Source organism: Oncorhynchus tshawytscha, linkage group LG30 (assembly GCF_018296145.1).
Source record: "Oncorhynchus tshawytscha isolate Ot180627B linkage group LG30, Otsh_v2.0, whole genome shotgun sequence".
Lineage (NCBI taxonomy): Eukaryota > Metazoa > Chordata > Actinopteri > Salmoniformes > Salmonidae > Oncorhynchus > Oncorhynchus tshawytscha.
This window is the reverse complement of record NC_056458.1, coordinates 33,388,335-33,414,562: the sequence shown is the minus strand read 5'-3', so window position 1 is coordinate 33,414,562 and position 26,228 is coordinate 33,388,335. Positions and strand designations below refer to the sequence as shown.

The 26,228-nt window shown below is 40.8% G+C and overlaps 2 protein-coding genes across 2 annotated transcripts; both read right to left on the bottom strand.

The window, feature by feature from the left end:
- Window positions 1–510: 510 nt before the first annotated feature.
- tlcd5b (TLC domain containing 5b) lies at window positions 511–3,516 on the bottom strand. The gene is made up of 3 exons (XM_024393631.2): window positions 3,443–3,516; window positions 2,812–3,009; window positions 511–2,674 (listed from the first exon to the last, which is right to left on the bottom strand). The coding sequence occupies exons 2-3, from the start codon at window positions 2,999–3,001 to the stop codon at window positions 2,142–2,144; spliced, it is 723 nt and encodes a 240-aa protein (XP_024249399.1). The 5' UTR covers window positions 3,002–3,009; window positions 3,443–3,516; the 3' UTR covers window positions 511–2,141.
- A 3,198-nt stretch (window positions 3,517–6,714) lies between these two features.
- On the bottom strand, window positions 6,715–19,087 carry pou2f3 (POU class 2 homeobox 3). Its single transcript, XM_024393634.2, has 13 exons — window positions 18,934–19,087; window positions 18,500–18,556; window positions 14,097–14,131; window positions 12,070–12,171; window positions 11,623–11,734; window positions 11,290–11,378; window positions 10,724–10,900; window positions 10,034–10,175; window positions 8,826–8,959; window positions 8,216–8,380; window positions 7,909–7,948; window positions 7,156–7,267; window positions 6,715–7,017 (listed from the first exon to the last, which is right to left on the bottom strand). The coding sequence occupies exons 2-13, from the start codon at window positions 18,546–18,548 to the stop codon at window positions 6,975–6,977; spliced, it is 1,200 nt and encodes a 399-aa protein (XP_024249402.1). The 5' UTR covers window positions 18,549–18,556; window positions 18,934–19,087; the 3' UTR covers window positions 6,715–6,974.
- Between the last annotated feature and the right edge of the window lie 7,141 nt (window positions 19,088–26,228).

Sequence of the window (26,228 nt, the reverse complement as noted above, 5' to 3'; positions counted from 1 at the left end):
GGCTTGCAAGCCAAAGAACACCATCCCAACCGTGGAGCACGGGGGTGGCAGCATTATGTTGTGAGGGTGCTTTGCTGCAGGAGGGGCTGGTGCACTTCACAAAATAGATGGCATCATGAGGAAGGACAATTATGTGGATATATTGAAGCAACATCTCAAGACAGCAGTCAGGAAGTTAAAGCTTGGTTGCAAATGGGTCTTCCAAATGAACAATGACCCCAAGCATACTTCCAAAGCTGTGGCAAAATGGCTTAAGGACAACAAAGTCAATGTATTGGAGTGGCCATCACCAAGCCCTGACCTCAAAAGTTAAACAATTTAAAGGCAATGCTACCAAATACTAGTTGAGTGTATGTGAACTTCTGACCCACTGGGAATGTGATGAAAGAAAGAAAAGCTGAAATAAATCATTCTCTCTACTATTTTTCTGACATTTCACATTCTTAAAATAAAGTGGTGATCCTAACTGACCTAAGACAGGGAATTTTTACTAGGATTAAATGTCAGGAATTGTGCAAATCTGAGTTGAAATGTATTTGGCTAAGGTGTATGTAAACTTCCGACTTCAACTGTGTATTTATATAGATAGATACCGTAGGTTATACAAGTATTATGCCTAAATGACTCAAGTCTGAAGCGCTTTAGGCTATAGGCATAATTTGAGCACAAAATCCTTTGTTAATCATTTATAGCATCATATATTCTACATGACAGTCTGTTTTGTGGTGTATTCTATACACTGAAAATAACTAATGGTATTCTCTTATCCATGAGCAGAGGATTTTATGTCTGGTAATGTATCAGACTTCCCACATCTTTAGCCCATAGCATGGACAATCTAAGCACTTGGTAATTAGTCACGGTATAGCCTAGGCCTACCTGCTTAATAAAGCACTTTATCTGGCTGCATAACATACTATAATAACATAAATTATCTCATCACAAATTAAAATCAATCAGGATTAGTTATTGGTTGTTACAGTCTCATTCATTATTTAGTCATAAAATAACCAAGGTGGAGTGTAGAGGAACTTCCATCAGTGCAATTTCAATCTTGGGGGCACACTTCCTCATGACGCTCTTGGAAACATAACATTGGCATATACTGTCACCCAGAGGACATATAATGTATTGCAAAACCAATTTAAAAATAGTTGCAATAGCAGTATATTAGTGAGACTTGCCTCGCAGTCACACTTTAAATATTGTACAATATTGACCATACCAGCATATGATCGAAGTACAGCTTAGTTTTGGTTACTGATCAAGGTTACTGAACAATCAGTAACATTCCATGTAAACTGTGATGCAAGGATCAACTTTTTAACTTTAAGCAGCACACACAAAAATCTAGTTCAAGCACAACAACATGGTCCAGTAAACCATATTGAATACCAAGTCTGATAATAGCATAATTTGTTTGTCAGTTTAAATTAGAAATAGTTTGAAATGTGAAATATTTAATTTGTCTAAACTAAAACACATTGACAAGGTATTAAGTAACTTCACTGAGGTAGACAAAATGTTCCATCCTTTTAGCATTCCTATGAGATTACAATAAAATATGTGTGCTAGAGTTTGTATTCAAACCTCTTCAGTGCCACCGACATCAAACACTGATGTCAAACACTCCCTGTGAAGGAGTTTCACAATTAAAGTCTAAATGAGGTAGAGCTGCATTTGTACAAATGTTGATCAATTGTTCATCAGACATCAAACTCTTCAGTTCACCATCAGCAAGTGGACGGACGCAATATCGCAGAGCAGCATCCAACTTGTACTGTAGTTCAGCCACCCAGGGTAAAAGCTGATATACACCAGGGAGACTGCTACTGACTGCCAAAATATTTGAAAAACATTTTGAAGTTAAATATGCATTGGAACACACTGCCCAGGCTACAGCAGCTTATTTGCATTTCACATCTGTTTTCGTGTGGGGAAAGAGCCCTAAGGATCTGATTGGCTCAGGGGTGTGAAACTATCTCAGACCTCCATCCCAGATTTTACATATTGAACCTGGTTAGATGCCCACCGCTCACAACCACCCAGCAGGTGATCCCTGGAACACAATGTTGGGACTGCAGCTGACGGTCGCCCAATGTGTCTTAGATGAAATACCTCCACCCCAGTCACCTCACTCTTCACTCAGTCTTCCCTGTGTGTCCATTCACCTCTCCCAACTTGCACGTCTCATGCCACCTCTTGTACTTTGTCCTGCTTTTCTTGCAGGCAAACTTGGCAATGTCCACCATGAAGACCCAGGCCAGTGTGTACATGGCCAGGCCCCCTCCCTTCATGATGAGGCTGGGCCGGGGAGAGGTGAGCTCACAGTAGAGCATCATGCCACCCACGCCTACACGCACCAGGGCAAAGAGCAGGATAAAGAGCAGGTCCACCGCGTCCCCCCACAGGCTGTCGTAGCGGCCCACCTGCCGGAGGAACCAGCGGGCCTGCAGCAAGGGGTTGGTGATCTCGCTGCCGAAAATCACGGCACATGTCTCCACTGCCGACTTGCCCAGGCCCAGCGCCAACAGGATGCCTGCGATGCTCATGGTGTGGTGGGCCAGCATGACAGGGCCCTCAGTACGGACGCAGATGCACCAGCCAAAGTCGAATAGGAAGTAGCCCAGACTAACCACCAGGGCCAGGATCTGGAGCGGGGTGTTCTCTGTACCTGAGGTCACAAACGGGACAAGGTCAGTTAGTCAAGGTCAATCTCATGCTGCAATTCAAATAGTTGCCATGTATACTGAAATAAATCAAAACTTAATACACCTGCATGCTTTGCAGTAACACACATCCAAACCTCACCTGCATGTGTTAAAGGCCAGGGCCCATCGATGAAGCTAATGTATGCAGTAAGACATACTATGAGGATCCCATGTGTCAGTGTCACCAGCCTGCAGTTCCACTCCTTGCCCCGCTGGCCATTCAGGTAACAGAATGCAAAGTAGAGTGAAATCCAGCCAATCAGGCAGCAGCACACCTCCAAAAGTATCATTGTTGTTGCTGTACAGGGGAAACCAGAGTCAACTTGACATTACTATGTCAAACAGAGGCAATGTCATATCTAGGCATACACTAGTATAATCTCCAATTTAGTTTTATCCCCCAATAACCTAAGCTACATAATATTCATATCACATAATTAAAATATTTAGTGTTCATATTTTACAGTGATTGTTACATTTTGTTAAGTAACTAGGGCTACAAGGTGTCAATTGTAGTCAGAGAACAGGCTTATTAGTTCAATGCTTACGCTATGTAATTTCAAAACATGTACCATATGTCACACTTTTTTGCTCCAAAACCTAGGCTTTCTTAAGAATATGGTCAAACAACAAAACAATGTAATACTTGGGCCTTGTAGCCATAATAATAGGCTAGTAACAATCAAGAAGATCATAGCCGAAATGCTAGCATACAATTATAGCCTACATACCTTTATCTTCTACTCTCCAGATGCATCCTAACCTGGTATTCAGATCTGAAATATCAACTCCAACAAATGTCCACCATCTTTAGCCTCCATTGGTGTTGCTATGACCTTTCAGATCTGGCTCGAAAGTCATTCCAAAAAGGCATGGCACATTTGAAACTGAGCGCATGTTAACTTTTTCACTGCAATAAAACGTCAAGCAAGCCTACTACAATAAATTAGTCCCCTAGCTAGTCTACATCCCTTGCCCCTGGTTCTCAAGCAGCTTTAGCCTCTTATGAGATTAGTCGATTCCCTCCAGCTACCCTGGCTGTAGAACAAGCAAGAGATATGCAGTCCTACATTTACGGTCTCCTCAACAGACTACATGCAACAGTCTCTATGACTGAAACTTTGATGATATGAGAATGTAGTGAAATATAGGACATTGTAGTGAATATAGACTAGCCTAGGAAGACCGGTAGCCTCAACATCTAGACTGAATCACGCTATGTTTCAGTAGTGGAGCGTAACAAACTAGCAACAGAGCTGAACTCAGTCTGGATTTCTAGGTGACAGGCATTACAAGCATGGGAATTAAAAGTGAGACACAAGTGTGCAGGATCTACCAGCATCATAACACATTCTAGGGAACTGGTGTTTCCATGTATGATTAGGCTACTACATGCTCAATGGCATGACGATAGACCGGCTACCACATTTTCCCTCGGGACTGTTAGTTAATGACACTTAGAGCTGTGTGTGAAGCAGACAGAAGCAGACAGGCAGCTTTATCCCGCATCCAGATTAACCATAATCTGACTGGCAGGACAGTCAGGACTAGGTTGTCTCTGGTTATTGCCCCAAAGTACTCCAGGTCATTTGAGGTGAATGACATCTTACATCTTTGTCTTCATGCTATCATCTCAACAGTAGTAATGACAATTACTTCATCTGCTAGATAAAAGATTTAAAAACATGCATATCCCATATCGATACATCCATGGCCTAGAGACTACACTAAAACTTGTTATAATGTAACAAAGTGTGTTTAATGAAAATAACAAAATGTAACAATGTATGCATTGGACCATTGATAGATCACACTGAAACAAATTGCAGATGGCAAAACGTGATACACTTCTGAAACATTCCTTAAAAAATACTAGTGCTGATTTTAAAATCTTTATTCTTTTTCCAAACCTCTTTTCCCTCTATCATTTTGACTCATTTCACAACCTAAATATATTTAAGCAAACTTGATATACAGTTGAAGTCGGAAATTTACATACACTTAGGTTGGAGTCATTAAAACTCGTTTTTCAACCACTCCACAAATGTCTTGTTAACAAACTATAGTTTTGGCAAGTCTGTTAGGACATCTACTTCGTGCATGACACAAGTAATTTTTCCAACAATTGTTTACAGACATATTATTTCACTTACAATTCACTGTATCACAGTTCCAGTGGGTCAGAAGTTTACATACACTAAGTTGACTGTGCCTTTAAACAGCTTGGGAAATTCCAGAAAATGACGTTATGGCTTTATAAGCTTCTGATAGGTTAATTTACATCATTTGAGTCAATTGGAGGTGTACCTGTGGATGTATTTCAAGGCCTACCTTAAAACTCTTTGCTTGACATCATGGGAAAAAAAAATTAAATTGCCAAGACCTCAAAAAAATTGTAGACCCTGGCAAGTCTGGTTCGTCCTTGGGAGCAATTTCCAAATGCCTGAAGGTGCCACGGTCATCTATAAACACCATGAGACCACGCAGCTGTCATACCGTGTTCTGTCTCCTAGAGATGAATGTACTTTGGTGCGAAAAGTGCAAATCAATTCCAGAACAACAGCAAAGGACCTTGTGAAGATGCTGGAGGAAACAGGTACAAAGTATCCATATCCACAGTAAAACGAGTCCTATATCGACATAACCTGAAAGGCCGCTCAGCAAGGAAGAAGCTACTGCTCCAAAACCGCCATAAAAAAAGCCAGACTACGGTTTGCAATTGCACATGGGGACAAATATCGTACTTTTTGGAGGAATGTCCTCTGGTCTGATGAAACAAAAATAGAACAGTTTGGCCATAATGACCATCGTTATGTTTGGAGGAAAAAGGGGGAGGCTTGCAAGCTGAAGAACACCATCCCAACCGTGAAGCACTAGGGTGGCAGCATCATGTTGTGGGGGTGATTTGCTGCAGGAGGGACTGGTGCACTTCACAAAATAGATGGCATCATGAGGAAGGACAATTATGTGGATATATTGAAGCAACATCTCAAGACAGCAGTCAGGAAGTTAAAGCTTGGTCGCAAATGGGTCTTCCAAATGAACGATGACCCCAAGCATACTTCCAAAGTTGTGGCAAAATGGCTTAAGGACAACAAAGTCAAGATATTGGAGTGGCCATCACCAAGCCCTGACCTCAATCCTATAGAAAATGTGTGGGCAGAACTGAAAAAGTGTGTGCGAGCAAGGAGGCCTACAAACCTTACTCAGTTACACCAGCTCTGTCAGGAGGAATGGGCTTAAATTCACCCAACTTATTGTGGGAAGCTTGTGGAAGGCTCCCCAAAATGTTTGACCCAATTTAAACAATTTATTAAAGGCAATGCTTCCAAATACTAACTGAGTGTATGTAAACTTTTGACCCACTGGGAATGTGATGAAAGAAATAAAAGCTGAAATAAATCATTCTCTCCAATATTATTCTGACATTTCACATTCTTAAATAAAGTGGTGATCCTAACTGACCTAAAACAGGGAATTTTTACTAGGATTAAATGTCAGGAAATGTGAAAATCTGAGTTGAAATGTATTTGGCTAAGGTGTATGTAAACTTCCGACTTCAACTGTATAAAAATACAAACAGTAGGCAACATCATTATTTAGATTGCTGTCTGGCATTTTAATATATACACCTTCGCACATTTATTCTCACACCTGAACTCCTGATGAATATCAAAGGAAATGGGCAAATTAACCGCACTGTAAACATTCATGGGCAGTTAAATTCAATCCAACTCATACAGCTGCATAGGCTACATAGTGGCATACAGACATACTGTATCTTATTTTCCGGTGGTCAAATTAAATTGCAGTGATTTGGACTGTAAAGTTAAAACTTTAGAGTACAGTACTGTAAAATGCCAGGTAGACCCTGTTTAGGTCATATTGATCCAGTTGTCTGAATAAGCCACTTGTGTGTGGGCAGTAGTTTAACAGTTGCTGCGTCAACATATTCTAACGGCAGGTTTAACAGAATCCGTCCCTGACTCTGATGTTCCTATTCTTTTTTTTGTTGCTTCCAATAGTTTTACTCTTATAGATAATGTAGGCTCAAATTCAGTTTGTGCCTCATATGACCTCAGAGGTGCCCTAAACTGATGCTAGAAATATTGATTATGACATTTCACATTTAATTCCAAATGCAAAGAGTTTCTCAATAGAATTTTAAAAGGTCTTCACGTGTGTCTGCTGGTTTGTATCTATTTCTGTTTCCATTCATTGACATTAATAGTTTTAGTTCTCTTCCACAACAGGCAGGCTTTCTCAGTGGTGATAGGATGTAGGGTTCCATGTGCGATACCACGACCTGTAACGCAAAGATAACAGGTTCATCTCTCATCTGTACAATACCATGTTGCCAAATACAGTGTTAGACTAATTCTGTGTATCTCCCAAATGGCACCCTATTCCCCATGTAGTGCACTACTTTTTGCAAGTCACCTACCCTGGTGAGCTGAAGGACTGGTTGACCTGAGAGGTCAGAGCAGCGGAGCCAGACCGGAGTGTTCCGGGCGAAGGCCCACGACTAGAACTATTGGGAGAGGAACTCGATGACACTAGAGCACAGAGGAATACACTCAATTTAACATGCACACTGAAGAAAGCTTGAAACTTCATACAGTGAGTTTCATATGGAGGAAGGTTTTATAGGTTATTTCTCACACTGTGTCGATTTCACAGAAAATGTCTATCCCATTTACTTTTTCTTAAATACAGGTCTTAAGTACTACAGACTATATGAAGTAGTCTTAAATACAGGTCTTAAGTACTACAGACTACAGTGGGGCAAAAAAGTATTTAGTCAGCCACCAATTGATACAGGTAACGAGTGGAGGACAGAGGAGCCTCTTAAAGAAGAAGTTACAGGTCTGTGAGAGCCAGAAATCTTGTTTGTTTGTAGGTGACCAAATACTTATTTTTCACCATAATTTGCAAATAAATTCATTAAAAATCCTACAATGTGATTTTCTGGATTTTTTCTTCTCATTTTGTCTGTCATAGTTGAAGTGTACCTATGATGAAAATTACAGGCCTCTCACATCTTTTTAAGTGGGAGAACTTGCACAATTGGTGGCTGGCTAAATACTTTTTTGCCCCACTGTATGTGGAGTAGTCTTAAATACAGGTTTTAAGTACTACAGACTATGTGGAGTAGTCTTAAATACAGATTATATCAAGTACATATGGTTACACTTGCCTCCTGAAGCAGGAGGGCTGTATGATCTGGACGTGGATGCCTGAAACAACAATTACAAGATGGCTGGTGAGACAAAACACAAGACAATGTACTAAAAATGTGTTGTAGCATAACTATACATTCCTATCACACTACTCTTTCATTATACAACTCTTATCATAACAATGAACATTATTTGAAAATATACTTTCAAACTGACTTGAAAATAGAGAGCTACTGTATGTATTCAGAGCTGGCCATTTCACCATCAGGAAGAAACATGCATAATTTAATCCAAAACGTTATAACTGAGAGATTTAAGGCTAACCATTCTGGAGTTGAAGTTGTGTGATTTCATTGGTGAGGTGGACACGGGGCAGTAGATCCTCTTCTGCTTCTGTCTGCGGTTACAGAACCACACCCGCACCACCTCCTTCTCCATAGACAGCTGCTCTGAGATCAGCATGATCTCCTCCGAGTTAGGCTTGGGGTTCTGAATAGAAATATTGGTATTAGGTGCTATAAGCATGTATGAGGCTTTATAATGTCTTGTAATAAGGCATATGATATGAAGCTGCTCTGAAATCAGTGTGATCTCTTCCGAGTTGGGCTTGGGGTTCTAAAAAGAAACGTTGGTAGCTAACACTGTAAAGCCTGCAGACATAATGCGTATTACTTGTTATAAGCATGAATGAGCCTTTATAATGTCTTTAAAATAAGCCATATCATATGTGTCAGCATTGCAACTAACTCAAATGGCTGCTATGTAGTCACTCAAGTGTCACAACAATGTGCATTATGGTGGATTGTTTTGCTCCCTGGAAAGCATGGAAGAGTGCATTTAAATACGACTTATATCAACAGTTCCTAAATTATTGTTAGCATTTATGATTGGAAATACAGGGGACAATATTAGAGGACAGACAGAGTTAACTCACGTCAAGGAAGCGTTTCTCCAGGGTGAGCTTTATGTTGGTTTCGATGCTTGTCCTCTTTTTTCTTTTCCTTCCATAGCCTTCCATCAGGGGGGGTAGAGAAACAGCATTGCTCATAGAGTCAGAGGGGCAATTCTCTGATTTGGAAAGAGCATGAACATGATTTACCAACGTACATTTCCAGCCAATATAGCAAAATAAATATCCTCTTGACATAGAAATAGTGTGTAAAGACATGCAATGGCACATGATGTAAATGACTGAGAAATACCAAACCATCTACAAAATAAACACTGAGTTTATAAAACATTAGGAACTGCTCTTTCCATGACATCGACTGACCGACCAAGTTAATCCAGGTGAAAGCTATGATCCCTTATTGATTTCACCTGTTAATATCACTCCCTGACCTTAGAGAGCTGTTTTATTTCTCTATTTGGTTAGGTCAGGGTGTGGTTTGGGGTGGGCATTCTATGTTGTCTATTTCTTTGTTGTTTTTGCCTAGTGTGGTTCCCAATCAGAGGTAGCTGTCTATCGTTGTCTGTGATTGGGGATCATATATAAGTTGTCATTTTCCGTTTGGGTTTTGTGGGGAGTTATTTTCCGTTTAGTATCTGTGCCTGACGGAACTGTTCGCTTTCGTATTCGTTATATTTGTTTGAGTGATTCTTGACAATAAAGATCATGGACACTTTCCACGCTGCGCTTTGGTCCACTCTTCCTTACGACAATGAGCGTTACAGTTAAATCCACTTCAATCAGTGCAGATGAATGAGATGAGAGAGGTTAAATAATGTTTTTTAAGCTTTGAGACAATTGAGACATGGATTATGTATGCATGCCTTTCAGAGGGTGAATGGGTAAGACAAAAGATTAAAGTGCCTTTGAATGGGGTATGGTGGTAGGTGTCAGGCACACAGGTTTGAGTGTGTCAAGAACTGCATCGCTGCTGGGTTTTTCATGCTCAACAGTTTCCCATGCGTATCAAGAATGGTCCACCACCCAAAGGACATCCAGCCAACTGACACAACTGTGGGAATCATTGGAGTCAACATGGGCCAGCATCCCTGTGAAATGCTTTCGACACCTTGTACAGTCCATGCCCCGACGAATTGAGGCTGTTCTGAGGGCAAAAGCGGGGGTGCAACTCAATATTAGGAAGGTGTTCCTAATGTTTGGTACACTCAGTGTATTGTTATACTGTATAGTACCTGCGTCACTCAGCCATTTCTCAAGTAGAGGCTTCAGCTTGCACATGTTCTTGAAACTTAGGTTGAGGGCCTCGAAGCGGGAGATGGTGGTCTGGCTGAAGTCATTCCCATACAGCTTCCCCATAGCCAGGCCTACATCACCCTGATACACACACACACACAGTGAATATATTTGAATCTGATTATGGCAAACCTTCAAATTATAATCTTGTTTCAATCTACGTCATGAATTCAATACCTGTATTACATTATTAATCTCCTTCAAGTGTGTTGACTACAAAAATGTTAAGTCACTTCACTCCTGCCTTTGCGCTATGTGTGTTTCAACAGTTAAATGATATCAGAATGAGCAAATACACCAAGTACAGAAGTTAGGTGGCATATCAGTAATCAGAGCCAGTGGCGGTAGCTTCAAGGTTAGAGAGGCGTGCCAGTATCTGAAGGGTTGCCATTTCAAATCCCAGGACTGACAGGAAAATATCTGGTGGGATTGAGAATCACTATATTAGGTGCCACATATTGCCATTGTGCCCTTGTGCAACCCCTAACCCGTTCAAGGGGCGCTGTTCTGTGGCATCTAGACACTTTTGTTAGTGTATCAGTATTTGTGGTGTCTGGGGGGTTGGGAAAAAACATAAAACGGCAAAAAGATAAAGTTGTATTGTATTTTGAGCCAGTGGCCCTCTGTACCTGGGTGAAGCCCAGTTTGATGCGTCTCTGTTTGAAGGCCTTGGCAAACTGTTCCAACTCCTCCAGGTCACTGGCCTCGTCCTGCTGGGGGGGCCCCATGTGTTTGGGGACCTGCAGGTGGGACATGTCCAGGTGACCTTCCATGGACGACGACGTCAGGCCCGACCGACTCATGGCCTTTAGGGAACACAGTGGTGAGGAGGAATACTGTTAAATGGGTGACGAAAGTAATTGTGGATATGTTTAGCCATGTGAAAATTATAGCAGTGTTAGAAACCTTTTTCATGCAAAAATGGAAAATGTTTGTGTCTTATGCAAATTTCTCTCTTCATAATTCCTCATTAATATATTTGACTGATGTCATTGAAAGTTCTATGATAAATCCTCATCCCTCTTGTGGTCTGTCCTGTAAAGAGTTAATTCTGTTATTAAGTTCAAGGACCTGGATGCATGACCTGAAGTGTTGCCCTATTGTCTTCTCAGTAAACATGATAACTTTACCTACATTTCTCTGCCTCATCCATATAGCTAATCATGTCAACTGGTGTAAGAAGTGGGATTTTTACCTGAGGTGTCAATGCTAACCCAGGCTGGTGCTGGAGGAGGCCTGACTGGCTCTGGGTGGGAAAGCTGAGGAGGTTCTGCTGCAGAAGTGCTACACGGGGGAAAAAAAGACTAATTAACACAATTTGTTTAGAGAAGTATAATAGATATTTTAACTTTCACACTTCCCACATTTTTCAGAAATCCTGTTTGAACGATTCCCAGTTGGAGGATTCTCTCCCTGCTTATTCTCTACTGATTTTGTGAGTCCTCAAACTGGTGTAACTAAAAATCCTGTGACTTTTGGGAAAGTTTCCAGAATATTGCAACCCTTTCATTTGATTGTCCATGTGTACCTTGGTGCCCCGTGTGTTGTGTCTGTGAGAGGAGGAAGGAGGAGGGGGGTGAGAGGTGGTGAGAGCCGGGCATAAGCACCAACTGCTGCATGGTGTGTGAGGAGGAGACTTCCTGTTGAAACAACAGAAACACAATCTTAGATTTTTCATTTATTTAAACTTTATTTATCCAGGTGAATTGTTGAGATACAATCTCTTTTGCAGGAGAGACCTGGATCTAAAAAAAATTTAAACAATCCAAATGCCCTCATTACAGAATGACAGTTTTCTCCCATTAAATGATAAATAATTATAACATGACATTAAACATGGGGCCAAGGGCTGTACATATCAAAAATATTAGGATAGGAGTGCTGATCTAGGATCAGGTCCCCCACATTCATATAATCGTATTAATTATGAACTTAAAAGTCTCTGATATATTGAGACAGAAGATGAGTAACCTACCCCTGATAGCTGGCCACCAGATATTGGGGCTCCTTGTGTCAGGTGACATGTCTTGTGTGATAAGACAGAATGGGGAGAGTCATTGAGGACCTCTGTCTTGATCTGGAAACCAATCACATCACAATATTTCTCACTTTTCTATTCCTACTTGTTGATGTTGCAATTGTCTTTAGAAGAATAACAGTACATAAACACGGTCTTGTCGTTTTCACTGGAAATGTGGATATCAATTGTGTGACCAATTGACGTAGAACAAATGTCAGCCTGGTTGTTCTATCTTGTCATCAACAGTATCAATGTTATTCCAACTCCGATCCTCCAGTACCCCCAACAGCCCAACTCCAGTCCTCCAGTACCCCCAACAGCCCAACTCCAGTCCTCCAGTACCCCCAACAGCCCAACTCCAGTCCTCCAGTACCCCCAACAGCCCAACTCCAGTCCTCCAGTACCCCCAACAGCCCAACTCCAGTCTTCCAGTACCCCCAACAGCCCAACTCCAGTCCTCCAGTACCCCCAACAGCTCAACTCCAGTCCTCCAGTACCCCCAACAACCCAACTCCAGTCCTCCAGTACCCCCAACAGCCCAACTCCAGTCCTCCAGACCCCCAACAGCCCATCTCCAGTCCTCCAGTACCCCCAACAGCCCAACTCCAGTCCTCCAGTACCCCCAACAGCCCAACTCCAGTCCTCCAGTACCCCCAACAGCCCAACTCCAGTCCTCCAGTACCCCCAACAGCCCAACTCCAGTCCTCCAGTACCCCCAACAGCTCAACTCCAGTCCTCCAGTACCCCCAACAGCCCAACTCCAGTCCTCCAGTACCCCCAACAGCCCAACTCCAGTCCTCCAGTCCCTCCAACAGCCCAACTCCAGTCCTCCAGTCCCTCCAACAGCCCAACTCCAGTCCTCCAGTCCCTTCAACAGCCCAACTCCAGTCCTCCAGTCCCGTCAACATCCCAACTCCAGTCCTCCAGTCCCTTCAACAGCCCAACTCCAGTCCTCCAGTCCCTTCAACAGCCCAACTCCAGTCCTCCAGTCCCTCCAACAGCAAACATTTTTGTTGTAGCCCCGGACAAACACACCAGATTTAATTAATTGAGGGTTTGATGATTAGTTGACATGTTTAATCAGGAGCTACAATAAAAATGCATACTGTTAGGGGTACTTGAGGACTGAAGTTGGGAAACTGTGTGTGTGCGTGTGTGTGTGTGTGCATATGTGTGCTCCTTGACCGGTTGGGTTAGGCTGCAGGACTTGTTAAACAAGATACAAACTCTGATAAACACCCTCCCCTCAGGCAGTGTAGTATGCAAATAACCCCCAGGACTAAAACACTAAACCTCCCTTTAACAATCTCCCATTGCCAAATGGATAGACATAGTTTAGGAATAACTAAACTAAGATAATAGGTTTTAATAAGAGGTGGACATTTTGAGGTATATAAAGAGTGGTGTGAAAAAATGTCATGATCTTAGTGGAACTGTCCAGCACACTTACAATAAGTGGTATTGAGTTCATGTAATATGACACTAGATGCTCTTATTACATGATTTCCACAGACTAGAGTACATTACCTTCAGTATTGACAATCACAATCAATATTTCTGTTACATGTACAAGACCAATCTTATTTACAATGACGGCCTACCCCCGGCCATACCCTAAACCGGACGTCACCGGGCCAATCTATGGGACTCCCAATCACGGCCAGTTGTGACACATCCTGCAATCGAACCAGGGTCTGTAGGGATGCCTCTAGCACTGCAATGCAGCACGTTAGACCGCTGTGCCACAAGGGAGCCCATGTGGTATGAAGTAAAAATATATATATATTTTTAATATAAAATAAATGATAAACATAGTTTTCCTGTAATGTCCTACTATGTACTCTCTAAGAATTTGTTCTTAACTGACTTGCCTAATTAAATAAAGATTAAATTTTAAAAAATAAAAAAAGTTGCTCACAGTTCAATTCATTCCCACTTATGGATCATCTGAAGTTAAAATTACATGTGTTTTCTATACTCACTTGTCTGGTGAAGTCAATTCCATTTTGTTCATTGTCTGCAGGAGAAAGTAAATATAAATTATTAAACAGTCATAAATTACAATGTCATACCTATCCCCAAGAATATTATGGCCACATTGCGGTTTTCTGTTTATTAGAATAGGCCTACACCTGAAGTAGCGCTCTGGATAACATTATGGATGATTTTTGATAATTAAGATAAATTCAATAATAGGCAAATTGCTAACACTTTATAATAACTTTCATGAATAAGGTATAAATGCTTGTAAATATATATAAATAGTTGCTAAATTACCATACATTTGATAAATTATTATAAATTGTAATGCTCATAATACTTTTAATTGTTAATACATGTTTACAAATGATGTAATAGTTTATAAATAGTTTATGCATTTTATTTCACAAAAGTGTTATAAAGTGTTACAGGAAAACCACATATCGAGACGCCATGCCCACTGAAACTGAGAAGCCCTTGTGCCTCACAAGTGTGTCCTCAATTTGTAGGATAAAAATACACAAGATGTAGTTTATTTCGACAGTTTCTTGGCACTGACCATATATATCCTCATCAGGGCTATAGTGTAAAAAAATCCAACACAGCCATATGGATGATTCACCACCATATGGAGTGAATGATTACAAAGGTTATGATCACATTAACCCTTTTAAGATACTGGCACCCTCCCTACAACACCACGATGCCATACGAGACAGAGAGTTCAAAGGTCTGCTGTTTCAGGTAATCTTCCCTCATTTGAATTTCAAATAGGACCTCTGGGAGTTTGCGGCGAGTGATGTGCCTGCTCGACCCACAGTATGGAAATCTCCCACCCCCCACCCCAAGGCCAAACTTCCAGTATGGAAATGATGGTGCCATGCAAATCAGCTGCGTAGCCTTGACAACCTTTTCAGGCCTTTCCATTGTAATGTTTACAGACCCCCAGGTGCACTACACACATTGACTAACTCTAAACCCAGAACTATAATGGAACTGGGATTGCATTGGCAACACAGGATAGAACAAAACTTTGAACACTATGTATACTGTATTATTATTATTGTACTTTCGTATTATACAGAATTGTCTGGCAGCATCCAAGTCCCCTTATGTCAGTTCAATCTCATTTTAACATCGGAAGGCTGGAGTTGATCACGTTCTGCATTCGGTCCCTTTGCAACTTCGCAACAATTAATTCACTTGTAATTCCAAAAGCTTTGATAAAAAGTGTCTTCTGATTTTGTTTCCCGTAATATACAGTACCATGGTTGATAATGGTTCACTTCTAAACAAATTAGGCCAAGTGTGACGTCGGTATGAAGGATTGGGAGACAGACGCAGGAATGCGTAATAGGGTTTTTTATTTACCCAAATTACTGCGTGTCACGTAAAGGCACGGGGACGAAGACCAAACAAACACTATACAAAACACAGGGTTGAAACCCAAACAAAAGAGCAAGGAGTACCTCGAATAAATAACCAACAGACATTGTAACAATAATCGACAGGACAATGGTAAACCAAGGACACACTTGTACAATTATTAATCACTGGGAATAGTGGTCAGGTGTGCGTAATGAAAGTTCAGGAGGGATCCGTGACAGTACCCCCCTTCTGATGCGCTGCTAATGACACCGGCCTCGAGGATGATCACAGGAATGCAGTGCGGGTCGTTCAGGACCTGATGAAGCTGCCGAAGTTGTGGGATCGTCGGATGGACCAGTAGCAGTGGCGTCAGACGGACCGGTTGTGGCGGCATCGGACGGGCCAGTTGCAGCTGCTGAAGTTGCGTCATCGGACGGACCCATTGTGGCAACGTCGGACGGCCCAGTTGCAGCTGCTGAAGTTGCGGCGGCGCCGGACAGACCAGTAGCAGCGTCGTCAGACGGGCCATTCCCGCTGTCTTCCTTAATGGTCGATTATTCTGGCACGTTGGTATAAAGGGTCGGGAGACAGGCTAGGGTTTTTTATTTCATGTAGTTCTATGTACTTTTGTGTGGATATATTTTTTTTACGGACCGTACATGGCGCTCCATCGCTCTATTTGTATGAAGTGTGTAAGGCCCTTTAGACCCTTAGACCAGTCCAGGCCACTGCCTGCATTATTCTAACCCTTATCCTGAAGAGACCATAAACCTTTAGTGGCTCTCTGGATAGTGCTTTCAAAAGTGCATTTGATTTGCACAGCAGCATATTCTAGATGATGGAAGGAGTTGACACTCAGAATAGTCTGTCTGGTTGCATGCTCTTGATGACTACTCAGACAGGTTTTCAGTCTAAACTGAACGGATCATGCCATGGGACTGCCAGTTTCTGAGTCGTGTCAACACCTTCCATCCAGGATACACTGCTATGAAAATCAAATGCACCTCTGAGAGCGTTACCTGAAAAGCCACTTTCTGCAATTAATCATTGTAATTATACAATAAAAATATATTGATAACTCAGCAAATAGACTCTTAATTCAGTTTCGGGAAAGAATGTCATCAAAAGATAAAGGTTGTAATATATCATACAATATCAATTAGCTTAGGGGACATCTTCTCAAAGGGACATTTTTTAAATTTAACCTTAATTTACCTAGGCAAGTCAGTTAAGAACAAATTCTTATTTACAATGACGGCCTACCACAGCTAAACCCGGACGACACTGGGCCAATTGTGTACCGCCCAATGGGACTCCCAATCACGGTCAGTTGTGACCTAGCACTGAGATGCAGTGCCTTAGACCGCTGTGCCACTTGGGAACATATACAGAACTCTCTTTCTGACCTATATTTCATGCAGACCTTTCATTTACTTTTCAATTAGGGAGTCAAGTTGTTAGTTTAATTTTGGTTAAATGGTGTTGAAAAATAACACAATAAAACAATGAACCGCAATCTGTGTGAAAAGATGCATGATATCATTGCTATCAGGGTAAAATTATTGTGATAATTTCCTCTCTGACCTGAGGGTCTTGTATAGTGTTGTGGCCATTAGTGTTAGATTATATGAAATCATATCTGGTGTGATCGTTAGTAGGATCCTTTGAGGTGAAGCTGATTCAACATAAAAGGTTAAGGCACCCAGCTGCTGCTGGACTGACTTCAAGTTAGGGTTAGGGTTACTCAACTCTGGGGCAGGAAAGTTCTACTAACATTAATTCCTACATTTGCCAAAGGTTTTATTCAAAATGTTTTCAAATTCTCCCAATTTTAAGTCCAGCCAACTTGGACATGTAACGTATTTGGACTTTTTCCAAGTTGTATGTTTTACAGTGATTTGCTTGAATGATAGCTGAGGCAAATGCATGATGGAACTTTAAAAGCCTATTTTGTCAGATTTTGTAAAAAAAACTTCCATACACTATGCTGGTCTATCTGAATCCAAGTTCCACATTTTCATTTAGTTTGTTCTGTATTTTACCACCTCGTCCATGTCGCCTGGGGCTGTGGCAACTTCTCTGCAAACAGCTTGAGGTACACACATTACATCCTGGTAGAGCCGCCAACCAACAGAATCAACACATCCAATTTTAGAAAGACTTTCAGAAACACTTATTCCAGTTGTTGTTGGGGGGAGATGGTGGCTGTTGATAAGGTACTTTCAATCAGAAAGATTATACAGAGACATAGTCATTCACTATTCACACTGTGGTAATCAACACACCCTAATGGCCCACTTATCAGCAACGGACTGTACATGAAATGTTGAGACACATTTACACTGTTATTGATAAATACAGCCTATAGCTATCAAAACAAATGTCCACACACGCCATAACTTCCGAAATAAGTTTTTCCGAAATAATAAACAACCATAGCAATGTAAAACTTTCATTCTCAGCCTGGAGGCTACACATACTCTTGCATCCAAAATCCATCACAACATTTGAGTAAGAAAATCACACACACTAAAACATTTACTGTCAACAATTAGTGTATAATATTCAATGTTATTGGGGGTGTTCTGTTTCAGTAAATGTGTTTGTTTCAGTTAATCATTTCAATTAAAAAAGCAAAATTAGCTTATTTTTCTGTACAAATCTGTATGTAAGTATGTACCACAGATCCAGGGATACTAAGCACACAATGATTCCTCAGAGATATTATGTAATTAAAAAGTAATAAATAATAACAAAATCATATTGTGCTACTAAAAGCTATCAAATAAAGAAATGTTGAAATTAAATGTTTGTAGGGTAATCTTAACATAAGAATAAGCAGAAATGTCTTTCTGTAAGTTTATTTTGTTTTTAACACCACTATCACCAAGAAATACATTTAGCGGTGCGAAGGAGGAGAAAAGTAAACATAATTTTCCAAGATATATGTCATCATAATTTTTTCTGATATGCCTGACAAGAGATAACGACAAACTGAGAAATTAAAAGTAGACATTGAAAGGTGAAACATCCTTACCTGCTTGTTCATGGTGAGCCTCTGAGTGTTCCACTCCGTCTGTGCTCATCTTAATATCTGTAAATGATAAATACTGCTGATTTTCCTAAAGGACTGTAACTTCGCTGGGACAATGCAGCACTCAGCTCTACCAGTAAAATGATATTGAGGTTATTCTAATGCGGCGTACTTTCAAATTTTCTCCCACATGTGATTGCTGTTATAATATTCATAAGTTGGAGGGTATCCCCATTCAGTATTCAGCACAGTTGCTCCAGCTCTCCTCCCTATCTGAACTCAGTCAAAACCAAATGGATCAAGTCAACAGACACTCACAAAGCATGGTGAAATGGCTTGACATTTTTTACTTTTTATTACATTGAATATAAGAATTTAAAATGTGAACAGGTAATTTATAAATGTTTTATTAAAAAATATATATATAAATTACTTACCTGGATTTAACAATTGTTCCACTCACTGGTTTAGATAGCACTATGTGAATATGTCTCTTTTGTCTCTAAAAAGATGCTGGTATTGGGATGGAAATGTATAATATCTACTAGTGGTCATCTGCATTTACCTAAGTGGGTTAGTGGAGGAAAATGCACCTTTTTCAGTACCCCACACAGGCAGATAGAGAGTCATTTGCATAAGTCTCTCGGTGTGTCCTATCCAGTCTCGTTTTATTTTTGCATAAAACAACAATGGGTTGACTGCGAACTAAGAAAAGTTGCTTTTCAGTGTATGTGTTTGTATAAAGAGATGAATAAGTGGACAGCATGTTGCGATAATAACTTAGCATCAAATCAGGACAATTTGTGGAGAGAATAATAAGCTTTACATCATAGTTATTTGTTACTGTGGAACAAGATTGAAATCTACCATTGGGCAGACAAAATGGGCAGACCGCCAAAATGGGGACAATACGTTATAGTACCTTTCATGAATCAGCTTTATTAAATAATCAATACATTTATATTTCATTATTTGTAAATATTTATAAACATGTGCATTTACAAGCGTTACAATTCATAAGCATGTATAACATTTTATTAATGTATAAACCATGATGACAGGTTTGGTTCAAGTGTATTCTCATCTGATTCTATTCACTACAAAATATTGTGCTAGCATGTTTTGAGATGCAACAAGCTCAGGTCTGTCTGCCTGAATGACATCAAAACATAAAGAAAAGATGATGCAACAACCTCAGGTCTGTCTGCCTGAATGACATCAAAACATAAAGAAAAGATGATGCAACAACCATAGGTCTGCCTGCCTGAATGACATCTAAGCATAAAGAAAAGAAGGCATGGGACACAAAGACCTTTATGCAAATGAAGTTGATCAAACTTAAGACACATAAAGATAAGATTTATGTCCAGAGGGAGAATGGCACAGATGACTGAGTAAACAGCTGATTACTCCTCTCTTTGGTTGGCTTGTTGAAACAGCATCTTCAACTGTCTTTCATGCCATTGGATACGCTCCTTTACACTTTGTCCTACAGAAAGACAAACACACACATGCGTATGCACATACCATAGGTGAATTTACCATATATGGTAAATTCCAAAATAAAATAAATAAATAAAAGCCTATTTCGGCACACCCAATAATTACGATTGAAAAGTAAAACCGTGAGTCTATGATAGAAAGACAAGTGAAGCAAAATGTATTATTTAGGCTAATATATTATTGTTGTCCACATCAAGTTCATAGACACTGATCAAACAACAATATTGTTAGGAAACAGGAAGTAAGTTTTTAGGGCACAGGTAGACAGTACGCAACATGCAACAATTTCAGCGATTTTACTGAGTTACAGTTGATATAAGGAAATCAGTTAATTTAAATAAATTCATTAGGCCCTAATCTATGGATTACACATGACTGGGAAGGGGCACTGCCATGGTTGGGCCTGGGAGAGCATAGGCCCACCCACTGGGGAGGGGAAGAAATGTGTTTTTCTATATGTGCACCACAAAATGTAAATCTGGTCAAATGGTGCTTTTCATTAGCTGTCCGGGTGGCTGGTAGCAGACGATCCCGCACGTGATGAAGCTGGATGTGGAAGTCCTGGAGGCAAGCACTAGGCAGAATACATGATTGGTTTCCTCAGTGCCTATGTGGTCCAGTTTTTACAGCCACTGACCCTGCCACACATAGGTCATAGTCGACATGGGTTTGAATTCAGCCCACTGCCCTTTGACTCACAGATGTCTATTTTTGATGCATTCATTTTATGTCGTTACAGGGCTAAAACAGAAACAACTCAAAGGTTTACAGTTTAGGCATTAATTACAAGTGGTTAAGGTTATGGCTATAGTTTGGGGAAAATAATAAAAAACGACTTGCCTACAGTATGTATCATCAGTATTCTTCCTAGTTTTCTCAGTGCTTGTCTAAGCAGCGCGCTCCGGCTCCAGTGACCAGCCTGAGCCTACAAAAACTACAATTTTCATGTCCTGCTTAGCATTCAAAATATAATGAGTACTTTTGGGTGTCATGGACAATGTACGGAGTAAAAAGTACAATGTTTTCAAGGTAAAGGTAAAAGTAGTCAAATTTAATAATAGTAAAGTACATGTACCCCCAAAAAACAACCTAAGTAGTTTTGCACCACTGGCGCAGCAATGGGTGGGCCTGGGAGTGCACTTGGGAGCCCGACCCACCCACTGGGGAGCCAGGCCCAGCCAATCAGAATTCGTTTTCCCCCACAAAATTACTTCTATATGTGGACCACGAAATGTGGTTGTAGGCAAATCTGGTCAAATGGTGTTTTTAATCAAACTGCTGGATATTAAATGTTTGTTTAAGTCAGTTTAACAGCATAGTTTATATTTAACTGAGCTACAGGCTAAAGCTATTATATAGCTGTTAACTCTCCGAAATGTATTTAGTCAGGCAACCTTCAGTCCAGTCATCACCAGAGGGCAGTCAAACTCCACAATGGATGTTTGTGCATTATATGGATGGAACATACAGGTAACTGCCAAAATAAAGGAAAAGCCAACATAAAGTGTCTCAATAGGGTGTTGGGCCACCATGAGCCACCAGAACAGCTTCAATGCGCCATAGATTCTATAAGTGTCTGGAACTCTATTGGAGGGACGCAACACCATTCTTACAAAACAAACTCCATAATTTGGTGTTTTGTTGATGGCGGTAGAAAACACTATGTCTCAGACACCGCTCGAGAATCTACCATAAGTGTTCAATTGTGTTGGTGACCGAGACACACATTAGACTACTATTTTAAAGTCACTGAGATCTCTTCATCTAGCCATGGTCTTTTTATACATGACCTTAAGAATGATGGGAGGTTTTAATTGCTTATTTAACTCAGTAACCCCAAATGTGTGGAAGCACCAGCATCTTCACCATGAAGAAAAGATGGAAGACGGGGAGTGTTTTCCAAAGCATGGTTTTAGGTGCATTATGATGTTTATATACCCACAAATCTAATGAGCTTTGCAATATGATACCCAATAGAAGAAGCATTAGTATGAAGACAATTTAGGATTTCAATTTGTCAAAGTTAGACACACTTGTAGAAAACATTGTGAGCTTCAACTGCATATATTTTTTTCATAAAACATTTTAAACCATAGAATTACTTTAAAATCAAATAGCACAGTGAAAAGTTAAGGCACTTACCATCATCCAATGGTTTACATATTTCAAAAATAAAGTTTCATGTTTTGTTACTGTGTGTATGCATTAGGTAACTTTTGTTTGTAAAATCTAATCCCTCAGAGAGATAGATGGACTATAATTAGCATAATGTAATAATAACATGTGGAACAGCAATATCCAGCACAAGCTTAATCACTGGCACTTCGGACATATAAGGATGACACAATAAGGATGACAGAAAGTTCAGTCCACTAGTTTCTTTCTTCAGTCTATCACAACAAGATGGTAAACCTGAGAAAATATTGTTGATCAAAGAGGGATAAAAAAGGCTTAAAAATAACTGGATGTGAAAGGTTACCACGTGTAAGCTGCCTGATGAATATCTCATACCACCACGAATATGAGAGAACAGTACTCACAGTTAATCTGTGAACTCTACTTTATTCCCTATACCTATAATATAAACCCGACTGAAGTCAGTTTCTGCATTTGAAGTTGCAAGGCAGATATTAGGCTACATGCTGGTGCATTTGAAGTTGCAAGGCAGATATTAGGCTACATGCTGGTGCATTTGAAGTTGCAAGGCAGAGATTAGGCTACATGCTGATGCATTTGACCCCAATGGCAAAAGCCTCCCAGCCAGACAATTATTGGTCCCTACACTCAGAAAAAAAGGTGCTATCTAGAACCTAAAATAGTTATTTGGCTGTCCCCATAGCAGTACCTTTTGAAGAACCCTTTTCTGTTCCAAATAGAAACCTTTTGGGGTTCCATGTAGAACCCTTTCTACAGAGGGTTCTACACGCAACCCAAAAGGGTTCTACCTGGAACTAAAAAGTGTCCAGCTATGGGGACAGTCGAAGAGAGTATAGCTCAAGGTAAGAATGTGTGGATATTGGTTACACATTGGATTGTTTCAATATCCTAGTTTTTTTAACAGAATATCCCTAAATTAAATTAAAACCGCATCAGTTAAGTAAAAACAAAGTGTTATATAAAAAGAGTGTCCGTTTTCTCTGAGCAGATCCACCATTCACAGTCTCACCCTTAGGTGGCACTGAACAGCACTTTAACACATGGCACCAAGTCAAAACAGAGACAGTAGAGAAAACGAGACACCCCACTCCCTCATTTTTTCGGGTCGGGTGGGGCTACTCTACTTATTGCCCCTGACCCGCAGGGGGGGTGCCCCAGAGGAGAGACATCTCACTGGCAAAAATGTTCTGGCCGGGCGGGTGGGGAGAACGGGGAGAGGACATCAAGTAGACCAGAACCACTGGCTTCACGCAGGAAAGCATGCTCACGTGAGAGAGGGAACACACACTTACACAGACAGGAACCTTGACCATTTTTTGGTAGGGTAAGTCAAGAGACACTCCTCTGTCCCACAACAAGAAATTGTGTAAATGAAAAATGTCCAACTCCAGAGTTAAAATGTCCAACTTAGACTTATGGCGGCAATAGGCAGGTCTGTTCCTACACTCTAAGGCCACATACATTTGAAGTTGGAAGTTTACATACACTACGGTTGGAGTCATTAAAACTAGTTTTTAAACCACTCCACAAATTTCTTGTAAACAAACTATAGTTTTGGCAAGTCGTTTAGGACATCTACTTTGTGCATGACACAAGTAATTTTTCCAACAATTGTTTACAGATTATTTCACTTATAATTCACTGTATCACAATTCCAGTGGGTCAGAGGTTTACATACACTAAGTTGACTGTGCCTTTAAACAGCTTGGAAAATTCCCAAAAATTATGTCATGGCTTTAGAAGCTTCTGATAAGCTTATGGAAATCATTTGAGTCAATTGGAGGTGTACCTGTGGATGTATTTCAAGGCCTACCTTCAAACTCAGTGCCTCTTTGATTGACATCATGGGAAAATCAAAAGATATTACCTAAGAATTGTAGACCTCCACAAGTCTGGTTCATCCTTGGGAGCAATTTCCAAAGGCCTGAAGGTACCACGGTCATCTGTACAAACAATAGTACGCCAGTATAAACACCATGGGACCACGCAGCCATCATACCGTGTTCTGTCTCCTACAGATGAACGTACTTTGGTGCGAAAATTGCGAATCAATCCCAGAACAACAGCAAAGGACCTTGTGAAGATGCTGGAGGAAACAGGTACAAGTATCTACTGTATATCCACAGCAAAATGAGTCCTATATCGACATAACCTGAAAGGTCGCTCAGCAAGGAAGAAGCCAATGCTCCAAAATCGCCATAAAAAAGCCAGACTACGGTTTGCAACTGCACATGGGGACAAAGATCGTACTTTTTGGAGAAATGTCCTCTGGTATGATGGGAAAAAATAGAACTGTTTGGCCATAATGACCGTCGTTATGTTTAGAGGAAAAATGGGGAGGCTTGCAAGCCGAGGAACACCATCCCAACCGTGAAGCACGGGGGTGGCAGCATCATGTTGTGGGGGTTCTTTGCTACAGAAGGGACTGGTGCACTTCACAAAATAGATGGCATCATGAGGTAGGACAATTATGTTAATATATTGAAGCAACATCTCAAGACATCAGTCAGGAAGTTAAAGCTTGGTCGCAAAAGGGTCTTCCAAATGGACAATGCATACTTCCAAAGTTGTGGCAAAATGGCTAAAGGACAACAAAGTCAAGTTATTGGAGTGGCCATCACAAAGCCCTGACCTCAATCTCATCGAAAATTTGTGTGCAGAACTGAAAAGGTTTGTGCGAGCAAAGAGGCCTACAAACCTGACTCAGTTACACCAGCTCTTTCAGGAGGAATGGGCCACAATTCACCCAACTTATTGTGAGAAGCTTGTGGAAGGCTACCCAAAATGTTTTACCCAAGTTAAACAATTTATGGGCAATGCTACCAAATGCTAATTTAGTGTATGTAAACTTCTGACCCACTGGGAATGTGATGAAAGAAATAAAGCTGAAATAAATCACTCTACTATTATTCTGACATTTCACATTATTAAAATAAAGTGGTGATCCTAGCTGACCTAAGTAAGATAATTTTTACTAGGATTAAATGCCAGGAATTGTGAAAAACTGAGATTTAAATCTATTTGGCTAAGGTGTATGTAAACTTCCAACTTCAACTGTATGTGAGTGGGTATGTGTAGAGTCAGTATATATGTATATATGTATGTGCATATTATGTGTGGGTGAGCAAATGACGGAGTGAGTGATTGTATGTGTGTTGGAGTGTCAGTGTGTGTAAGTGTGTAGGGCCCTGTGAATGTGCATAGAGACTGCAAAATTAGGGTAAACTCGGTCCGTGTAGCCATTCTGTAAGATATTCAGCAGTCTTATGGCTTAGGGATATAAACTGTTCAGGAGCCTGTTGGTGTCAGACTTGATGTGCCGTTTGTGTAGAAGCAGAGAGAAGTCTATGGCTTGGGTGGTTGCAGTGGTGAACAAGGAATTACTTTATTTTCACAAAGACCATCTGAGAAAGGCTAAAACAAAAAACAGAGAAAATCTGACAATCCAATTTAAAAGTTCTAAAACTGAGATTTTCGCAGTTTAGAAAGATTGAACATGTGGATTGATCAGTTTTGGATTTTGTCTGATTTTCTATGTGAACAGGTTCCAGTGTTCCAAAATCTAAACCAGCTAGTTGAGATTGGTCTTGATTTACTCAGAAGGTCTCTGTGAACTCAGCTTTAGGTGTATGGAATGATGGTCAAATAGAGTAGCCTTATCTGCCCGTTTCTGCTTTTTCCATAGATGATGTGCGAGCGTTGATCCTTGCTGGGGCTTCTGCTGGCCTTCTGATGGCCTTACTGGCAGCGAGATGACTTACTCAGGGAGATGGAGAGTGTGACAAAGGTGTTTCCCCAGCCAGCGCTCTGAGGAGTACAATCCACCTGGGGAGGCACCTCCAGACGGCCCAGCCCTCAGAGCCGGTCATCTTGATGCTGACAGCAAGGCAAAGAAGACATTGCACTGCCAGGCCCAGCGCCTGGCCTCCGCCTTCTCCTCCGTCCTCAATGGCTAGGTCTTCCACATCGACGAGGTCAGCAAGGTCGACCAGGACGGCGACAGAACCTGAAATCTGTTTCACAGATTCTTCATAGTAGTGCAATTATCATCATCATATAGAGCAGGGTTTCC